This window comes from Stenella coeruleoalba (assembly GCF_951394435.1).
Source record: "Stenella coeruleoalba genome assembly, chromosome: X".
Classification (NCBI taxonomy): Eukaryota; Metazoa; Chordata; class Mammalia; order Artiodactyla; family Delphinidae; genus Stenella; species Stenella coeruleoalba.
Window position 1 is genome coordinate 96,178,239 of NC_137152.1, and position 21,514 is coordinate 96,199,752.

At 41.0% G+C, this 21,514-nt stretch overlaps 1 protein-coding gene across 1 annotated transcript in view; it reads left to right on the forward strand.

Annotated features, from left to right (window-relative positions):
- IL13RA1 (interleukin 13 receptor subunit alpha 1) overlaps nucleotides 1-21,514 on the forward strand; it is a 65,191-nt gene that overhangs the window by 16,843 nt on the left and 26,834 nt on the right. The window contains exon 5 of the mRNA XM_079909771.1: nucleotides 18,928-19,115. Coding sequence (XP_079765897.1) covers nucleotides 18,928-19,115 — 188 coding nt within the window. The remainder of the gene's footprint in view (nucleotides 1-18,927; nucleotides 19,116-21,514) is intronic.

A 21,514-nucleotide genomic window follows, 5' to 3' on the forward strand; every position in this document is an offset into this window, starting at 1 on the left:
TTGGGGTGCATGTGTCTTTTTGAATTATGGTTTTCGCTGGGTATATGCCCAGTAGTGGGATTGCTGGATCATATCGTAATTCTATTTTTAGTTTTTTAAGGAATCTCCATACTGTTCTCCATAGTGGCTGTATCAATTTACATTACCACCAACAGTGCAAGAGGGTTCCCTTTTCTCCACACGCTCTCCAGCATTTGTTGTTTGTAGATTTTCTGATGATGCGCATTCTTACTGGTGTGACGTGATACCTCATGGTAGTTTTGATTTGCATTTCTCTAATAATTAGTGATGTTGAGAAGCTTTTCATGTGCTTCTTGGCCATCTGCATGTCTTCTTTGGAGAAATGTCTATTTAGGTCTTCTGCCCATTTTTGGATTGGATTGTTTGTTTTTTTGTTATTGAGCTGCACAAGCTATTTATATATTTTGGTGATTAATCCTTTGTCCGTTGATTCATTTGCAAATATTTTCTCCCATTCTGACGGTTGTCTTTTCATCTCGTTTATGGTTTCCTTTGCTGCGCAAAAGCTTTGACGTTTCATTAGGTCCCATTTGTTTATATTTGTTTTTATTTCCATTACTCTAGGAGGTGGATCGAAAAAGATCTTGCTGTGATTTATGTCAAAGAGTGTTCTTCCTATGTTTTCCTCTGAGAGTTTTATAGTGTCTGGTCTTACATTTAGGTCTCTAATCCACTTTGAGTTTATTTTTGTGTATGGTGTGAGAGAGTGTTCTAATTTGATTCTTTTACATGTAGCTGTCCAGTTTTCCCAGCACCACTTATTGAAGAGACTGTTTTTCTCCATTGTGTATCCTTGCCTCCTTTGTCATAGATTAGTTGACCATAGGTGCATGGGTTTATGTCTGGGCTTTCTATCCTGTTCCATTGATCTATGTTTCTGTTTTTGTGACAGTACCATATTGTTTTGATTACTGTAGCTTTATAGTGTAGTCTGAAGTCAGGGAGTCTGATTCCTCCAGCTCCATTCTTTTCCCTCAAGACTGCTTTGGCTATTCGGGGTCTTTTGTATCTCCATACATATTTTAAGATTATTTGTTCTAGTTCCGTAAAAAATGCCATTGGTAATTTGATAGGGATTGCATTGAATCTGTAGATTGCTTTGGGTAGTATAGTCATTTTCACAATATTGATTCTTCCAATCCAAGAACATGGTATATCTCTCCATCTGTTGGTAACATCTTTAATTTCTTTCATCAGTGTCTTATAGTTTTCTGCATACAGGTCTTTTGTCTCCCTATGTAGGTTTATTCCTAGGTATTTTATTCTGTTTGTTGCAATGGTAAATGGGAGTGTTTCCTTAATTTCTCTTTCAGATGTTTCATCATTAGTGTATAGGAATGCAAGAGATTTCTGTGCATTAATTTTGTATCCTGCAACTTTACCAAATTCATTGATTAGCTCTAGTAGTTTTCTGGTGGCATCTTTAGGATTCTCTATGTATAGTATCATGTCATCTGCAAGCAGTGACAGTTTTACTTCTTCTTTTCCAATTTGTATTCTTTTTATTTCTTTTTCTTCTCTGATTGCCATGGCTAGGACTTCCAAAACTATGTTGAATAATAGTGGTGAGAGTGGACAACCTTGTCCTCTTCCTGATCTTAGAGGAAATGCTTTCAGTTTTTCACCATTGAGAATGATGTTTGCTGTGGGTTTGTCATATATGGCCTTTATTATGTTGAGGTAGGTTCCCTCTATGCCCACTTCTGGAGAATTTTTATCATAAATGGGTGTTGAATTTTGTCAAAAGCTCTTTCTGCATCTATTGAGATGATCATATGGTTTTTATTCTTCAATTTGTTAATATGGTGTATCACATTGATTGATTTGCATATATTGAAGAATCCTTGCATCCCTGGGATAAATCCCACTTGATCATGGTGTATGATCCTTTTAATGTGTTATTGGATTCTGTTTGCTAGTATTTTGTTGAGGATTTTTGCATCTATATTCATCAGTGATATTGGTCTGTAATTTTCTTTTTTTGTAGTGTCTTTTTCTGGTTTTGATATCAGGGTGATGGTGGCCTCATAGAATGAGTTTGGGAGTATTTCTTCCTCTGCAGTTTTTTGGAAGAGTTTGAGAAGGATGGGTGTTAGCTCTTCTCTAAATGTTTGATAGAATTCACCTGTGAAGCCATCTGGTCCTGGACTTTTGTTTGTTGGAAGATTTTTAATCACAGTTTCAATCTCATTACTTGTGATTGGTCTGTTCATATTTTCTATTTCTCCCTGGTTCAGTCTTGGAAGGTTATACCTTTCTAAGAATTTGTCCATTTCTTCCATTTTATTGGCATAGAGTTGCTTGTAGTAGTCTCTTAGGATGCTTTGTATTTCTGCGGTATCTGTTGTACCTTCTCCTTTTTCATTTCTAATTTTATTGATTTGAGTCCTCTCCCTCTTTCTTGATGAGTCTGGCTAATGATTTATCAATTTTGTTTATGTTCTCAAAGCACCAACTTTTAGTTTTATTGATCTTTGCTATTGTTTTCTTTGTTTCTATTTCATTTATTTCTGCTCTGATCTTGATGATTTCTTTCCTTCTGCCGACTTTGGGTTTTGTTTGTTCTTCTTTCTCTAGTTCCTTTAGGTGTAATGTTAGATTGTTTATTTGAGATTTTTCTTGTTTCTTGAGGTAGGCTTGTATAGCTATAAACTTCCCTCTTAGAACTGCTTTTGCTGCATCCCATAGGTTTTGGATTGTTGTGTTTTCATTGTCATTTGTCTCTAGGTATTTTTGATTTCCTCTTTGATTTCTTCAGTGATCTCTTGGTTATTTAGTAATGTAGTGTTTAGCCTCCATGTGTTTGTTTTTTTTACATTTTTTCCCTGTAATTCATTTCTAATCTCATAGCATTGTGGTCAGAAAAGATGCTTGATATGATTTCAGTTTTCTTAAATTTGCTGAGGCTTGATTTGTGACCCAAGGTGTGATCTATTTTGGAGAATGTTCCATGCACACTTAAGAAGAAAGTGTAATCTGCTGTTTTTGGATGGAATGTCCTATTAATATCAATTAAATCTATCTGGTCTATTGTGTCATTTAAAGCTTCTGTTTCCTTTTTTATTTTCATTTTGGATGATCTGTCTATTGGTGAAAGTGGGGTGTTAAAGTCCCCTACTATGTTTGTGTTACTGTCGATTTCCCCTTTTATGTCTGTTAGCATTTGCCTTATGTATTGAGGTGCTCCTATGTTGGGTGTATAAATATTTACTAATGTTATATGTTCTTCTTGGATTGATCATTATGTAATGTTCTTGTTTGTCTCTTGTAGTTATATTTGTTTTAAAGTCTATTTTCTCAGATATGAGAATTGCTACTCCAGCTTTCTTTTGATTTCCATTTGCATGGATTATCTTTCTCCATCCCCTCACTTTCAGTCTGTATGTGTCCCTAGGTCTGACGTGGGTCTCCTGTAGACAGCATACATATGGGTCTAGTTTTTGTATCCATTCAGCAAGCCTGTGTCTTTTGGTTGGAGCATTTAATCCATTCACGTTTGTGGTAATTATCGATATGTATCTTCCTATGACCATTTTGTTAATTGTTTTGAGTTTGTTATTGTAGGTCCTTTTCTTGTCTTGTGTTTCCTGCCTAGAGAAGTTCCTTTAGCATTTGTTGTAGAGCTGGTTTGTTGGTGCTGAATTCTCTTAGCTTTTACTTGTCTGTAAAGTTTTTGATTTCTCCATTGAATGTGAATGAGATCCTTGCCGGGTAGAGTAATCTTGGTTGTAGGTTCTTCCCTTTCATCACTTTAAGTATATCATGCCACTTTCTTCTGGCTTGTAGAGTTTCCTCTGAGAAATCAGCTGTTAACCTTATGGGGATTCCCTTGTACATTATTTGTCATTTTTCCCTTGCTGCTTTCAGTAATTTTTCTTTGTCTTTAATTTTTGCCAAGTTGATTACTATGTGTCTCGGCGTGTTTCTCCTTGGGTTTATCCTGTATGGGACTCTCTGCACTTCCTGGACTTGGGTGGCTATTTCCTTTCCCATGTTAGGGAAGTTTTCGACTATAATCTCTTCAGATATTTTCTCGGGTCCTTTCTCTCTCTCTTCTCCTTCTGGGACCCCTAGAATGCAAATGTTGTTGTGTTTAATGTTGTCCCAGAGGTCTATTAGGCTGTCTTCATTTCTTTTCATTCTTTTTTCTTTATTCTGTTCTGCAGCAGTGAATTCCACCATTCTGTCTTCCAGGTCACTTATCTGTTCTTCTGCCTCAGTTATTCTGCTATTGATTCCTTCTAGTGCAGTTTTCATTTCAGTTATTGTATTGTTCATCTCTGTTTGTTTGTTCTTTAATTCTTCTAGGTCTTTGTTAAACATTTCTTGCATCTTCTCGATCTTTGCCTCCATTCTTTTTCTGAGGTCCTGGATCATCTTCACTATCGTTATTCTGAATTCTTTTTCTGGAAGGTTGCCTATCTCCACTTTATTTAGTTGTTTTTCTGGGGTTTATCTTGTTCCTTCATCTGGTACATAGCCATCTGCCTTTTCTTCTTGTCTATCTTTCTGTGAATGTGGTTTTTGTTCCACAGGCTGCAGGATTGTAGTTCTTCTTGCTTCTGATGTCTGCTCTCTGTAGAGCCTAGAATTATTAACAGCAGAACAAGGATGAAAGGGCCAGGATAATCAATTCAATTCAGTAAAACTTTAGCACACATTGTGGGTAAAGCACTGAATGGGCAGCAGAGATAAGAAACATGTCTCTTCACTCCTAAAGCTTCAAATTTGGAGGAGACAGCACCGGGCACAATTGCCTATATAAAATAAGAGTGCATGATGGAGGCTTCCAGAAGCGTAGGCAGACTCTGTGGGAAGTGACGGTGGAGCTTGGGGTGGTGGTGGAGCGAGGCTGAGAGGCTTTGATAAAGGGGGTGCACTGCCTGGTTGGGGTGGAGTCTCCGAGGCTGGAGGTGGCACCGGGCAAGAGTGGTCTGAGGACTGGGGTCATTGAGTCTGTGTGATTCCAGTTGAGGAAGCAGGAGATCTAGTGTTGGCAGTCTGCCCTGCATGTGCCCTTGTCCCCCTGTCTATTGCTCCTTCAGACTGTTTCTGAGAGAGTGGGGTGTGAAAGGCCACATCCAGGACTTCTGAAGCTATAGTATAAACATGGCCTTTATCCTGGAATGTCCATTTTGCCTGATGACTTGCTGTAAAATATTTTCGGTATATGAAGACACTCACGGCTATGTCATGCAATAGAACACAAAACAACCACGATTTTTTTTTTCAGGATTGAGAAACATTTATTGAATCAAAATCAAATACTTTCTTTTTATTATCTACAAGCCAACACTGAACTTACTTTATTCAAGAATGAACACTCTGTACAAAAAAATATGCTTATAGTATAAAAATATCACATGAATTTTTTAACAAAAACCTCCCAAGTTGCCGGGGGGTTAGCATTCACTTTCCTCCCCTGTCCCCAGAGGTGCTCCCGGCCAAGTTGAGAAGCACTGCAGGCGAAGCCAGACTGAGATAGTGCAGTTCAGTCCCCCCCACCCCTCAGGACAGATCATTCTCACTTGAGGTTTTGCAGTTTCACTTGTCCGCTTGTGGTACCTGTTGTTTCTCCTTTACTTTAAGCCCTTCAGTGGCTCCCTGGTGGCTGCAGGATAAAGTCCAAACTCACAGCGTGACTGACAAAGCCTTTTGTACTCCAGCTCCTGCCCATCTATCTCTGTAGCGTCAGTCTCGTCTCCCCCATGTACCCCCACCCCTCTTGCACCTACCTCCCAGCCCACACTGAACTTCTTCCAGTTCCTCAAACTCGCTCTTCAAACACTCAAACAGAAGAGTGGCGACCAAACCGAACGTTCAGCCAGAATAGCGGAAGCATCCTGCATTCCCTCACAGCCCAAGCCTTGCCCTTTCACCTGGATGCCCCTTATTTGTCCTTCTTAGCTCAGACATCACTTCCCTTCCAGAAAGCCTTCCTTGACTTCTCAAGGCTAGATATGTCCCCAGTCATCATGTACCACAGTATCTGGCACCTTCCTGTGTCATAATACTCAGCACATTGTGTTGCATTTCCTGTTTACTTAGTGGTCACCCTTCCCAGACTGCCATCTCCCTTGAGAGCACGGGCTGTGTCTTGTTTCCCCCTGTGCCTGATACATGGTAGGTGCTCCATAAATAGGTTTTGAATGATTGGTAGGATCCAAAGTTAAACAACATTCAGGACTGGGGTGAGGACTTAGAAGGGAGGGATAAACAACTCAAGAGCGTTATAGTTGATGAATAAAAACAGAGGAGGATTGAGTACATCTGCCACCCGAAAGAACTGCTAGTGAAAGGGACCGAGAACTAAGCCTTAAAAGGAGTAGCCTGGCCCTGATGATGTTGTGGTGAAGTCTAGAGAAAGCTGTTACTATAGGCTTTTTTTTTTTTTTTACATCTTTATTGGAGTATAATTGCTTTTCAATGGTGTGTTACTTTCTGCTTTATAACAAAGTGAATCAGCTAACGTATACATATATCCCCATATCTCCTCCCTCTTGCATCTCCCTCCCACCCTCCCTATCCCATCCCTCTAGGTTGTCACAGAGCACCGAGCTGATCTCCCTGTGCTATGCGGCTGCTTCCAACTAGCTATCTGTTTTACGTTTGGTAGTGTATATATGTCCATGCCTCTCTCTCACTTTGTCACAGCTTACCCTTCCCCCTCCCCATGTCCTCAAGTCCAGTCTCTACATCTGCGTCTTTATTCCTGTCCTGCCCCTAGGTTCTTCAGAACCTTTTTTTTTTTTAAGATTCCATATATATGTGTTAGCATACAGTATTTGTTTTTTGCTTTCTGACTTACTTCACTCTGTATGACAGTCTCTAGGTCCATCCACCTCACTACAAATAACTCAATTTTGTTTCTTTTTATGTCTGAGTAATATTCCATTGTATATATGTGCCACATCTTCTTTACCCATTCATCTGTCGATGGACACTTAGGTTGCTTCCATCTCCTGGCTATTGTAAGTAGAGCTGCAGTGAACATTGTGGTACATGACTCTTTTTGAATTATGGTTTTCTCACGGTATATGTAATCCCAGTAGTTGGATTGCTAGATCATATGGTAGTCCTATTTTTAGTTTTTTGAGGAACCTCCATACTGTCCTCCCTAGTGGCTGTATCAATTTACATTCCCACCAACAGTGCAAGAGTGTTCCCTTTTCTCCACACGCTCTCCAGCATTTATTGTTTGTAGACTTTTTGAAGATGGCCATTCTGACTGGTGTGAGGTGATACCTCATTGTGGTTTTGATTTGCATTTCTCTAATGATTAGTGATGTTGAGCATTCTTTCATGTGTTTGTTGGTAATCTGTATGTCTTTGGAGAAATGTCTATTTAGGTTTTCTACCCATTTTTGGATTGGGTTGTTCGTTTTTTTGATATGGAGCTGCATGAGTTGCTTGGAAATTTTGGAGATTAATCCTTTGTCAGTTACTTCATTTGCAAATATTTTCTCCCATTCTGAGGGTTGTCTTTTGGTCTTGTTTATGGTTTCCTTTGCTGTGCAAAAGGTTTTAAGCTTCATTAGGTCCCATTTGTTTATTTTTGTTTTTATTTCCATTTCTCTAGGAGGTGGGTCAAAAAGGATCTTGCTGTGATTTATGTCATAGAGTGTTCTGCCTATGTTTTCCTCTAAGAGTTTTATAGTGTCTGGCCTTACATTTAGGTCTTTAATCCATTTTGAGTTTATTTTTGTGTATGGTGTTAGGGAGCGTTCTAATTTCATTTTTTACATGTAGCTGTCCAGTTTTCCCAGCACCACTTATTGAAGAGGCTGTCTTTTCTCCGTTACATATTCTTGCCTCCTTTGTCCAAGATAAGGTGACCCTATTTGTGTGCATTTATCTCTGGGCTTTCTATCCTGTTCCAATGATCTATATTTCTCTTTTTGTGCCAGTACCATACTGTCTTGATGACTGTAGCTTTGTAGTATAGTCTGAAGTCAGGGAGCCTGATTCCTCCAGCTCCGTCATTCTCTCTCAAGATTGCTTTGGCTATTCAGGGTCCTTTGTGTTTCCATACAAGTTGTGAAATTTTTTGTTCTAGTTCTGTGAGAAATGCCATTGGTACTTTGATAGGGATTGCATTGAATCTGTAGATTGCTTTGGGCAGTATAGTCATTTTCACAATGTTGATTCTTCTAATCCAAGAACATGGTATATCTCTGTATCTGTTTGTATCACCTTTAATTTCTTTCATCAGTATCTTATAGTTTTCTGCATACAGGTCTTCGGTCTCCTTAGGTAGGTATATTCCTAGGTATTTTATTCTTTTTGTTGCTGTGGTAAATGGGAGTGTTTCTATAATTTCTCTTTCAGATTTTTCATCATTACTGTATAGGAATGCAAGAGATTTCTGTACATTAATTTTATATCGTGCTACTTTACCAAATTCATTGATTAGCTCTAGTAGTTTTCTGGTAGCATCTTTGGGATTCTCTGTGTATAGTATCTGTCATCTGCAAACAGTGACAGTTTTACTTCTTCTTTTCTGATTTGGATTCCTTTTATTTTTTTTTCTTCTCTGGTTGCTGTGGCTATAACTTCCACAACTATGTTGAATAATAGTGGTGAGAGTGGGCAACCTTGTCTTGTTCCTGATCTTAGTAGAAATGGTTTCAGTTTTTCACCACTGAGTACGATGTTGTAGGTTTGTCATATATGGTCTTTATTATGTTGAGGTAAGTTCCCTCTATGCCTACTTTCTGGAGAGTTTTTGTCATAAATGGGTGTTGAATTTTCTCAAAAGCTTCTTCTACATCTATTGAAATGATCATGTGGTTTTTCTCCTTCAGTTTGTTAATATGGTGTATCATTTTGATTGATTTGCATATATTGAAGAATCCTTGCATTCCTGGGATAAACCCCACTTGATCATGGTGTGTGATCCTCTTAATGTGCTGTTGGATTCTGTTTGCTAGTATTTTGTTGAGGATATTTGCATCTATGTTCATCAGTGATATTGGCCTGTAGTTTTCTTTCTTTGTGACATCTTTTTCTGGTTTTGGTATCAGGGTGATGGTGGCCTCGTAGAATGAATTTGGGAGTGTTCCTCCCTCTGCTATATTTTGGAAGAGTTTGAGAAGGATAGGTGTTAGCTCTTCTCTAAATGTTTGATAGAATTCCCCTTGAAGCCATGTGGTCCTGGGCTTTTGTTTCTTGGAAGATTTTTAATCACAGGTTCAATTTCAGTGCTTGTGATTGGTCTGTTTATATTTTCTGTTTCCTCCTGGTTCAGTCTCGGGAGGTTGTGCTTTTCTAAGAATTTGTCCATTTCTTCCAGGTTGTCCATTTTATTGGCATATAGTTGCTTGCAGTAATCTCTCATGAACCTTTGGATTTCTGCATTGTCAGATGTTACTTCTCCTTTTTCATTTCTAATTCTATTGATGTGAGTCTTCCCCCTTTTTTTCTTGATGAGTCTGACTAGTGGTTTATCAATTTTGTTTATCTTGTCAAGGAACCAGCTTTTAGTTTTATTGATCTTAGCTATTGTTTCCTTCATTTCTTTTTTTTTTAATATCTTTATTGTGGTATAATTGCTTTACAATGGTGTGTTCGTTTCTGCTTTATAACAAAGTGAATCAGTTATACATATACATATGTTCCCATATCTCTTCCCTCTTGCGTCTCCCTCCCTCCCACCCTCCCTATCCCACCCCTCCAGGCAGTCACAAAGCACCGAGCCGATATCCCTGTGCCATGCGGCTGCTTCCCACTAGCTATCTACCTTACGTTTGTTAGTGTATATATGTCCATGCCTCTCTCTTGCCCTGTCACAGCTCACCCTTCCCCCTCCCCATATCCTCAAGTCCGTTCATTTCTTTTTCATTTATTTCTGATCTGATCTTTATGGTTTCTTTCCCTCTGCTAACTGTGGGGTTTTTTGTTCTTCTTTCTCTAATTGCTTTAGGTCTAACGTTAGGTTGTTTATTTGAGATATTTCTTGTTTCTTGAGGTAGGATTTTATTGTTATAAACGTCCCTCTTAGAACTGCTTTTGCTGTATCCCATAGGTTTTGGGTCATCGTGTTTTCATTGTCATTTGTTTCTAGGTATTTTTTGATTTCCTCTTTGATTTCTTCAGTGATCTCTTGGTTATTTAGTAGTGTATTGTTTAGCATTCATGTGTTTGTATTTTTCACAGATTTTTTTTTCCTGAAATTGATATCCAGTCTCGTAGCATTGTGGTCAGAAAAGATACTTGATATGATTTCAATTATCTTAAATTTACCAAGGCTTGACTTGTGACCGAAGATATGATCTATCCTGGAGAATGTTCCATGAGCACTTGAGAAGAAAGTGTATTCTGTTGTTTTTGGATGGAATGTCCTATAAATATCAATTAAGTCCATCTTGTTTAATGTATCATTTAAAGCTTGTGTTTCCTTATTTATTTTCATTTTGGATGATCTGTCCACTGGTGAAAGTGGGGTGTTAAAGTCCCCTACTCTGAATGTGTTACTGTCGCTTTCCCCTTTTATGGCTGTTAGCCTTTGCCTTATGTATTGAGGTGCTCCTATGTTGGGTGCATAATTATTTACAGTTGTTATATGTTCTTCTTGGATTGATCTCTTGATAGTTATGTAATGTCTTTCTTTGTCTCTTCTCGTTGTATTTGTTTTAAAGTCTACTTTCTCTGATATGAGAATTGCTACTCCAGCTTTCTTTTGATTTCCATTTGCATGGAATATCATTTTCCATCACCTCACTTTCAGTCTGTATGTGTCCCTAAGTCTGAAGTGGGTCTCCTGTAGACAGCATATGTACGGGTCTTGTTTTTGTATCCATTCAGGCAGTCTGTGTCTTTTGGTTGGAGTATTAAATCCATTTAAATTTAAGGTAGTTATCAATATGTGTGTTCCTATTACCATTTTCTTAATTGTTTGGGGTTCGTTATTGTAGGTCCTGTGTTTCCTGCCTAGAGAAGTTCCTTTAGCATTTGTTGTAAAGCTGGTTTGTGGTGCTGAATTCTCTTAGCTTTTGCTTTTCTGTAAAGGTTTTAATTTCTCCGTCGAATCTGAATGAGATCCTTGCTTGGTAGAATAATCTTGGTTGTAGGTTTTTCTCTTTCATCACTTTAAATATGTCCTGCCACTCCTTTCTGGCTTGCAGAGTTTCTCCTGAAAGATCAGCTGTTAACCTTATGGGGATTCCCTTGTATGTTACTCGTTGTTTTTCCCTTGCTGCTTTTAATATTTTTTCTTTGTATTTAATTTTTGATAGTTTGATTAATATGTGTCTTGGCGTGTTTCTCCTTGGATTTATCCTGTATGGGACTCTCTGTGCTTCCTGGACTTGAGTAACTATTTCCTTTCCCATATTAGGGAAGTTTTCAACTATAATCTCTTCAAATATTTTCTCAGTCCCTTTCTTTTTCTCTTCTTCTTCTGGGACCCCTATAATTCGAATGTTGGTGAGTTTAATGTTGTCCCAGAAGTCTCTGAGACTGTCCTCAATTCTTTTCGTTCTTTTTTCTTTATTCTGCTCTGTGGTAGTTATTTCCACTATTTTATCTTCCAGGTCACTTATCTGTTCTTCTGCCTCAGTTATTCTGTTCTTGATTCCTCTAGAGAATTTTTAATTTCATTTATTGTGTTGTTCATTGTTGTGTGTTTCATCTTTAGTTCTTCTAGGTCCTTGTTAAATGTTTCTTGCATTTTGTCTTTTCTATTTCCAAGATTTTGGATCATCTTTACTCTCATTACTCTGAATTCTTTTTCAGGTAGACTGCCTATTTCCTCTTCTTTTGTTTGGTCTGGTGGATTTTTACTTTGCTCCTTCATCTGCTGTGTATTTCTCTGTCTTCTCATTTTTCTTAACTTACTGTGTTTGGGGTCTCCTTTTCACAGGCTGCAGGTTCATAGTTCCCGTTGTTTTTGGTGTCTGCCCCAATGGGTGAGGTTGGTTCAGTGGGTTGTGTAGGCTTCCTGGTGGAGGGGACTGGTGCCTGTGTTCTGGTGCATAAGGCTGGATCTTGTCTTTCTGGCGAGCAGGACTGCATCCGGTGGTGCGCTTTGAGGTGTCTGTGACCTTATTATGATTTTAGGCAGCCTTTCTGCTAATGGGTGGGGTTGTGTTCCTGTCTTGCTAGTTGTTTTGCATAGGGTGTCCAGCACCGTAGCTTGCTGGTCGTTGTGTGGAGCTGGGTCTTAACGTTGAGATGGAGATCTCTGGGAGAGCTTTTGCCATTTGATATAACGTGGGGCCGGGAGGTCTATGGTGGACCAATGTCCTGAACTTGGCTCTCCACCTCAGAGGCACAGGCCTGATACCTGGCCGGAGCACCAAGACCCTGTCCGCCACACGGCTCAGAAGAAAAGGGAGAAAAAGAAAGAAAGAAAGAAAGAAAAAGAAATAAATAAAGTTATTGAAATAAAAAAATTAAAATATATTTTTAAAAATATAAAAGTAATAAAAAGAAGAAAGAAAGAGAGAAGAGAGCATCCAAACCAAGAAACAAATCCAGCAATGATAACAAGCGTGAAAAACTATACAAAAAAAATGGGCAGACAGAACCCTAGGACAAATGGTAAAAGCAAAGCTATACAGACAAAATCACAGAAAGAAGCATACACACACACACCCACAAAAGGAGAAAAAGGAAAAGAATATATATATATAGAAAAAAGGAAGAGGGCTTCCCTGGTGGCGCAGTGGTTGAGGGTCCGCCTGCCGATGCAGGGGACACGGGTTCGTGCCCCGGTCCGGGAAGATCCCACATGCCGTGGAGCAGCTGGGCCCGTGAGCCATGGCCGCTGAGCCTGCGCCTCCAGAGCCTGTGCTCCACAACGGGAGAGGCCACCACAGTGAGAGGCCCGCGTACCGCAAAAAAAAAAAAAAAAAAAAGGAAGAGAGCAACCAAATCAATAAACAAACCTACCAATGATAGTAAGCTCTAAATACTAAAGTAAGATAAACATAAAACCTGAAACAAATTAGATGCAGATAGCAAACCCCAAGTCTACAGTTGCTCCCAGAGTCCACCATCTCAGTTTTGGGATGATTCGTTGTCTATTCATGTATTCCATAGACGCAGGGTGCATCAGGTTGATTGTGGAGCTTTAATCCGCTGCTTCTGAGGCTGCTGGGAGAGGTTTCCCTTTCTCTTCTTTGTTCTCACAGCTCCTGGGGTTCAGGTTTGGATTTGGCCCCGCCTCTGCTTGTAGGTCGCCTGAGGGCGTCTGTTCTTCGCTCAGACAGGATGGGGTTAAAGGAGCAGCTGATTCGGGGGCTCTGGCTCGCTCAGGCCTGGGGGAGGGAGGGGTGCAGATGTGGGGCGAGCCTGCGGTGGCAGAGGCCGGCATGACGTCGCACCAGCCTGAGGCATGCCGTGCGTTCTCCTGGGGAAGTTGTCCCTGGATCCCAGGACCCTGGCAGTGGCGGGCTGCACAGGCTCCTGGGAGGGGAGGTGTGGAGAGTGACCTGTGCTCGCACACAGGCTTCTTGGTGGCTGTAGCAGCAGCCTTAGCGTCTCATGCCCGTCTCTGGGGTCCGTGATGATAGTCCACGGCTCGCACTGTCTCTGGAGCTCATCTAGGCGGTGCTCTGAATCCCCTCTCCTCGTGCACCCCAAAACAATGGTCTCTTGTCTCTTAGGCAGTTGCAGACTTTTTCCCAGAGTCCCTTCCGGCTAGCTGTGGTGCACTAGCCCCCTTCAGGCTGTGTTCATCTAGCCAACCACAGTCCTCTCCCTGGTATCTGACCTCCAAAGCCCGAGCCTCAGCTCCCAGCCCCACTCGCCCCTGCGTGTAAGCAGACAAGCCTCTCGAGCTGGTGAGTGCAGGTTGGCACCAATCCTCTGTGCAGGAATCTCTCCACTTTGCCCTCCACACCCCTGTTGCTGCGCCGTCCTCCATGGCTCCAAAGCTGCCCCCCTCCGCCACCCGCAGTCTCCGCCAGTGAAGGGGCTTCCTAGTGTGTGGAAACCTTTCCTCCTTCACAGCTTCCTCCCGCTGGTGCAGGTCCCGTCCCTATCCTTTTGTCTCTGTTTATTCTTTTTTCTTTTTCCCTACCCAGGTACGTGGGGAGTTTCTTGCCTTTTGGGAGGTCTGAGGTCTTCTGCCAGCGTTCAGCAGGTGTTCTGTAGGAGTTGTTCCACATGTAGACGTATTTCTGATGTATCTGTGGGGAGGAAGGTGATCTCCACGGCTTACTCCTCTGCCTTCTTGAAGCTTTCTCTCCAGTATCCCCTCTTGATGAATAAATTACAAAAAACTGGCCTGACCAAGTAGAAAGGCATTCTTCTTCCTCTGGGCTGAAACGTTCTGGGCTGATGCAGTGTCTTGCCAAAGCTGACAGCAGATGGTGCTTGGGCTGGCTTTCAGCCCTTAGTTCATGCCTTGGTGCAGGGGATAATCTACAGCTATGGGAGGTGGCGCAAGAAGCCATCCTCAGAGAGTGGGGGTTCGCTGGCACCCGGGGTGGGGGGAGCAGGCATCAGTAATACCACTTCTTGTCATACATGTTCCCAGAGTTGGTCATCAGCGTGGATGGACTCTTTCTGTAACAAAGACCTGTGCTGGCCAATACAAGGGCCACTAGTCACACATGACTGTTTACGTTTTAATTTAAATTAATTAAAATTAAATCGAATTAAAACTTCAGTTGCTCAGTCTTAGTAGCCAATTTCACATATGGCTAGTGGCTGCTGAATCAGACAGCACAGATCTCAAACGCTTCCATAATCCCAGAAAACGTTGTTGGACGGTACTGGTATAAATTCTGTATCTTTTGCCCTTACTACCCCGCAGCTTATTTGTTTCTGGAGCCACACTGCCTTGGTTCAAATCCTGGCTCTCTTTCTTATTAGCAGTGTGATTTGGAGGTAGTCACTGCTCTCTGAGCCTCAGTTTTGTAATCTGTAAAATGGGGGTAGTAATAATAGTGCTACTTCTTAAGGATGTTGTGAGGGCTGTTATATGAAGAGTGTTGAGAGTTGTGCCTAACTGCTAACATTTATAGAGTAAGCACGCAATACATGGTGGCTATATTGTTTTTTTATTATTCATCCCCACTCCCTTGCAGATGTAGCCAGTATACATAGCTGGCCTCTTGCCCAACCTCGCATAATTAGCGCCTAGCCCATACCTCTTCCTCCCTGCTCTCCCCTAGAGAGGTCCTTTCCAATCAAAACCACAAAAGAAAGACATGTGGCTCATTCATAATCAAGCACTCAGAATTGGTTTAGGTACCAGTTTAAATCTTGCCAAACAAACTGCCGGAGACTGTTTCCCTAATCACCAGTCAGAAAACGGGGAGTCATTTTGAAGCCCCAGGGCAATGACTTGAAGTCCTGCAGGGATAGTCTGGCATTTAAGGGAGCCTGACCTTAATAGCTACAGACTAGCCATGCCAATGAATTTTCGGGAATTTCTTACCGTATTAATCATCTTCAGAGTGGGGAAATAGTCTTTAATTTGTCCATTTCCTCCTTATGTCTACAGTATGATTCTGTGGATTCCAGTGTTTGATTTTTAACAGGAAGCACTTGAATGCGTCCTATCTTAGGTTATCATCTAATCTTTCACAAAATTTTGAAAGTTGTCTATTCAAAACCGATATTTTTCCTTTCGCTATTTTTTTTCTAAAGAACAACAAATTTTTTTTTAAATTTCATATCTGGGGTCCATGAGCATATATGAAATACTCAGGGTACAAAAATGAAAAAGGAATCTCAAAGGTTCATTATTGAAAAAAATTTAACTTTCTACATAGTTTTCTTTAGTTATGTAAAAATAATGTCATAAGTTTCTTCAGTTTTTTATTTTTGGCTGTGGGTGGAAAACATTTCAGACCTGTCTGATCTAAAAGCTAGTCATGGCTGTAACTGAGCTTTTAAAAAACTGTTTCATTCATGAACCACAGGGGCCTACAACCACAAGAAAAATCTTATGTACTATCTCTTAAGGGACAAGGTCACTTTCTATATTGAAGCATTTCTTTGCACAGCTTTTGAAGAACTAAATACATTAGATCTGAATTTTTGTTTTCTTTTTCAAAAACGACATTATTTACAACAGTTCTAGGTTTACAACAGAAGTGAGAGGAAGGTACAGAGATTTTCCATATACCCACTGCCCCCACAATTAATAGCCTCCCCCGTTATCAACATTCCCCACCAATAGTACATTTGTTCCAATTGATGAAGCTACACTGATACATCATAATCACCCAGAGTCCATAGTTTACATTAGGGCTCACTCTTGGTGTTCTACATTCATGGGTTTGGACAAATAAATGTATGACATATATCCATCATTATAATATCATACAGAGTATTTTCATTGCCCTAAAAATCTTCTGTGTTCCACCAATTCATCTCTCCCCTACCCCAACCCCTGGCAACCACTGATTTTTTTATCCTCCATGGTCAACCACTCATCTTTTTACTGTCTGCATAGTTTTGCCTTTTCCACAATGTCATATAGTTGGAATCATACAGTATGTAGCATTTTCAGATTGGCTTCTTTCACTTAGTAACATGCATTTAAGGTTCCTCTATGTATTTCAGAGCTTGATAGCTCATTTCTTTTTAAGGCTAAATAATATTTTGTTGTCTGGATGTACCACAGTTTATTTATCCATTTGCCTACTGAAGGACATCTTGTTGCTTCCAAGCTTTGGCAATGAGTAAAGCTGCTTTAACCATTTGTATGCAGGTTTTCGTGTGCACATAAGTTTTCAGCTCCTTTAGGTAAATACCAAAGAGCACGATTGCTGATCATATGGTAAGAATATGTTTAGTTTTGTAAGAAACTGCCACACTGTCTTCCCAAGTGGCTGTACCATTTTGTATTCCCACCAGCAGTGAATGAGAGTTCCTGTTGCTCCACATCCTCGTCAGCATTTGGTGTTGTTGGTGTTCTGGATTATGGACATTCTAATTGGTGTGTAGTGGTAACTTGTTGCTTTAATTTGCATTTCTCTGGTGACGTATGATGTGGAACATCTTTTCATATGCTTATTTGCCATCCATATATCTTCTTTGGTGGAGTGTCTGTGAAGATCTTTGGCCCATTTTTTAGTTGGGTTGTTTGTTTTATTGTTGAGTTTTAAGAGTTCTTTGTATATTTTGGATAACAGTCCTTTATCAGATGTGTCTTTTGCAAATATCTTCTCCCGGTGTGTGGCTTGTTTTCTTATTCTCTTGGTATTATCTTTTGCAGAAGTTTTTAACGTTAATGGAATTCAGCTTATCAATTATTTCTTTTAAAGATCATGCCTTTGATGTTATATCTAAAAAGTCATCATCACACCCAAGGTTGTCTAGCTCTTCTCCTGTGTTATCTCCTAGGAGGTTTATAGTTTTGCATTTTACATTTAGGTCTGTGATCCATTGTGAGTTTAAGTTTAGTTTTGTGAATAGTGTAAGGTCTGTGACTAGATTCATTTTTTTTGCATGTGGATGTCCAGTTGTTCCAGCACCATTTGTTGAAGAAACTATCTTTGCTCCATTGTCTTGCCTTTGCTCCTTTGTCAAAGATCAATTGACTGTATTTGTGGGAAAGATCTGAGTTTTATAAGACTGGATTTTGCAGCACAATCCCCTGGAGAATTGCTGTCAAAATGCTTATTCCTAGGCCCTGGACAAAACCTTCTAAGTAGGGTTCTCTGGGAGAAGGTTTGAGGAATCTGAATTTTTAAAATGAGCACAGATGATTCTGAAGTAAACAGGTGAAGGGTTTGGGACTCTTTACTCTTAGTTCATTTTCTAAATTGTCTTCCTTTTCTGCAGAACCTTTGCACAGCTCCCCTTGTGACTGATAATGTAAGGGTTGACTCTGTGTCTTCTGCCAGTTACTATAAAACAGAGTCCTTTGATAGTCTAGACAAAAAAGTGTAATGAGGACATTGTCTGCCTGCGCTGTGCTAGATGATCATTGGGGAAAGGTATATGTAGAGGTTTTTTGAAATGGGAAGCAAGATACCAGCATTTAGAACCACACAGTGGAGTAAGGCACTTAGAAAGCGATTGTGTTCTGGAACATTGATCTGGCACTGGTTGGAGGACACTGATAAAGTCAGAGAGGTCAGTCTGGAGAAGCCATGAAGCCTCAAGTGATGAGGACCCGAAACAGGATGAGGGGAATATCATAGGAGAGAAGCCCAGAAGCTTTGCAAAGGAAGAAGTAACGAAATTTGGTGATAGAATGTAGGGAAAGCGAAGAGAGGTGATTGCAAAGGCTCTGATCGAGAAGCCCAGAGAAACTGAGTTCTGACTGATGGAAACTGGGGTGGTTAGAAGAAAAGGCAGTTTGGCAGGGAAGAGGGGGCATCCGTTTTGGCTGCTGAATTTGAGGTGGGTGGAACACTCAGGTGGAGCAGTTAGGAATCTGGGACTAGCTCCAAGGCGAGAGGTCAGGATTAGGAAAATCCTCAGTGCAGAAATTCTAGTCAAGGGGTGGAAGTGATAAATGGGTGAATGGATGAGGGAGTAAGAAATAGAGAGGGATATGCAGCGGGCTGAGGACCGGATGTGAATCCTCTGAGAATAGGAGAAGGGAGAGGAGCAAGCCAAGAAAACAAGGAAGGAGCAGGCAGAGGGCCCAGAGGAGAGCCATGGGATTGAGCAGATGAGGCATTTTCAGGAAGCGTAACATTTCTCATCCTGACCTCATGCCATCTCCCATACAGCAGAGGAAAAAGAGTCAGGACTCTTCTAGTTCCTCTAACTATTGAAAGTACCAATATTCATGAAGAAGGATCATTCACTTCTTCCTAGAGTATGAAATGGAGCCACATTATAAAATAGGGCTTTAAAAAATGCTACCCTGCCAGTTTGCAAATATGGACATCTTCAGTCATTTAAAAACAACCAAACAAATAAACTTCTACCTTTGTTTCTTGAATATCTGGTTAAAAATAATGCAGAAGGTTGTCTTATTTTATCTTGCAGGCACAGCAGCCTAGGAAAAGTTCTTCAGTGTGAAGACATCTATAGAGAAGGTGAACACATTGGTTGTTCCTTTGCTCTGACTAAGGTGAAGGATTCCAGTTTTGAACAACACAGTGTCCAAGTAATGGTCAAGGACAATGCAGGAAAAATCAGACCATCCTTCAATATAGTGCCTTTAACTTCTCATGGTACGTTTTAGAAGTCCTCTAAGGCAGTGTGGATAAAAGTGTTATTTTTTTTGAACATCAATAGAAATAATAAAAACTGATGATTTTTGGCTTGAAGATCTTCCCAGAAAAAAAAAGGGACTATATTTATGTATATATTTCTTCACTCCTTTTTAAAGAAGCAAGCTTGGAAATTCTCATATTTATCGAGCACACATGCCACATGCTTTATCCTTGTTTACTTATGAGTACACTGAGCCTTAGAGCAAGTAGTCAGTTGCAGAACCGAGATTAGGACCTGGGCTCTGTGACTCAAGATCTCCAGAGGATGCTGCTGCAGAATAAATGTGACTTAATATAGTTCCTGGATAATCTGCCTCTTAGTTAAAAAAGCGCTTAGACTGGAGGTGGAGTGATCAGGGGTGATATTCAAACTGTCTAACATTCTGGGTGACCCAGGCACTGATCAATCAGAACAACCAGTGCAGCTGAGTTTCAGCCCACTAGAAAGAGTCCTCAACTTAAAAACTTAAGAGACCTGCTTAAGGTCCTAGCTTCTTCACTTTGGACAAGGCATATACACTCTAAGTGCTTCCTCATCTGTAAAAGGGGGTACACAGTTCCTCTTGACCTCAAAGGATTGTTGTAAGGTCCAAATGATGTGAGCTGTATAAAAGCGTTTTGTAAGTCTCTATAGCAGAGTAGTGTAAGCGTCACGTTTATTTATTTGTTGTGATATCCCGACAGAGAGCTCAGATTCTGGCTAAGTGGTACACAGAAAATTTATAGGCAAATAATCATGAATTGACAGAGGTTTCCAAGTCTGAGTAGAACACTGTTTACCGCCGCTTCAGACAGCCATGGAAATGAATTCTAGTAGTGCACGCAGGGTAGCTTAGTTTGTAGGCCGGGGCGGGGGGTTGGGGTGCGGGGGGGTGTGCGGAAACTTGCCAAGTAGGATCATCTGAAGCAAAGACCTTCTCTGCACCCCCCGCCGCCCCCCGGCTTGGCAGGTTGTCCTTCTTGGACCTTTTAAAGCTCATTTTGCTGCTCTTCTTCCTAGAGATTAGTGGTGATATAAAGGGAGATCCTGGGCTTCCCTGGTGGTGCAGTGGTTAAGAATCCGCCTGCCAATGCAGGGGACACGGGTTCGAGCCCTGGTCCGGGAAGATCCCACATGCCACGGGGCAACTAAGCCCGTGCGCCACAACTACCGAGACTGTGCTCTAGAGCCTGCGAGTCACAACTACTGAGCCCGTGTGCCACAACTACTGAAGCCCGTGCTTCATGCTCTGCAACAAGAGAAGCCACCGCAATGAGAAGCCCGCGCACCGCAACGAAGAGTAGCCCCCACTCGCCGCAACTAGAGAAAGCCTGCACGCAGCAATGAAGACCCAAGGCAGCCAAAAATAAATTAATTAATTAATTAAAAAAATAAAATAAAGGGAGATCCTTCTCAGCTAGAAGATGACATTGTCAAGTTGTTTTCTGTTAATTATCCATTCTCTTTTGTTGCTCGGTCTTAAGCATAGTTGACTCCTGAAAAACTAAATTGACTAGGCTAATTTTTTGTTTTTTACTTTCTTTTAAATTGTGGTTATAATTATATAACATTAAATATACCATCTTAACCATTTTCAAGTGTACAGTTCAGTAGTGTTAAGTATATTCACATTGTTGTGCAACGTATCTCTAGAACTTTCCCATCTTGTAATACTGAAACTCCATGCCCATGAAACACTAATTCCCCCTCCCCCTGTCCCCCTCCTCCCTCCCCCAGCCCCTGGTAATCACCTTCCTACTTTCTGTTTCTATGACTGACTACTTTAGGTACCTCATATGACTGGAATCATACAGTATTGGTCCTTTTGTGATGGACTTATTTCATTTAGCATAATGTCCTCAAGTTTCATCCATGTTGTAGCATGTGACAAAATTAGGCTATTTTTTAATGTTTAATATTCATTTATTTATTGGCTGCGTTGGGTCTTAGTTGCAGCATGCGGGCTCATTTGTTGTGACACTCGGGCTCCAGAGTGCGTGGGCCCTGTAGTTGCAGCACGCGGGCCTAGTTGTCCCACGGAAAACTATGCTAATGTTTTTTTTGTTTTGTTTTGTTTTGTTTTTTGCGGTATGCGGGCCTCTCACTGTTGTGGCCTCTCCCGTTGCGGAGCACAGGCTCCGGATGCGCAGGCTCAGCGGCCATGGCTCACGGGCCCAGCCGCTCCACGGCATGTGGGATCTTCCCGGACCGGGGCACGAACCCGCATCCCCTGCATCGGCAGGTGGACTCTCAACCACTGCGCCACCGGGGAAGCCCAATGCTAATGTTTTAATTGTGGTCTTTGATTGGCATAAGTGAGTGTCGCCTGGGGAAACCGCTTGTACCTGATGCTCCTTGGTACCCATCATGTAGAGGC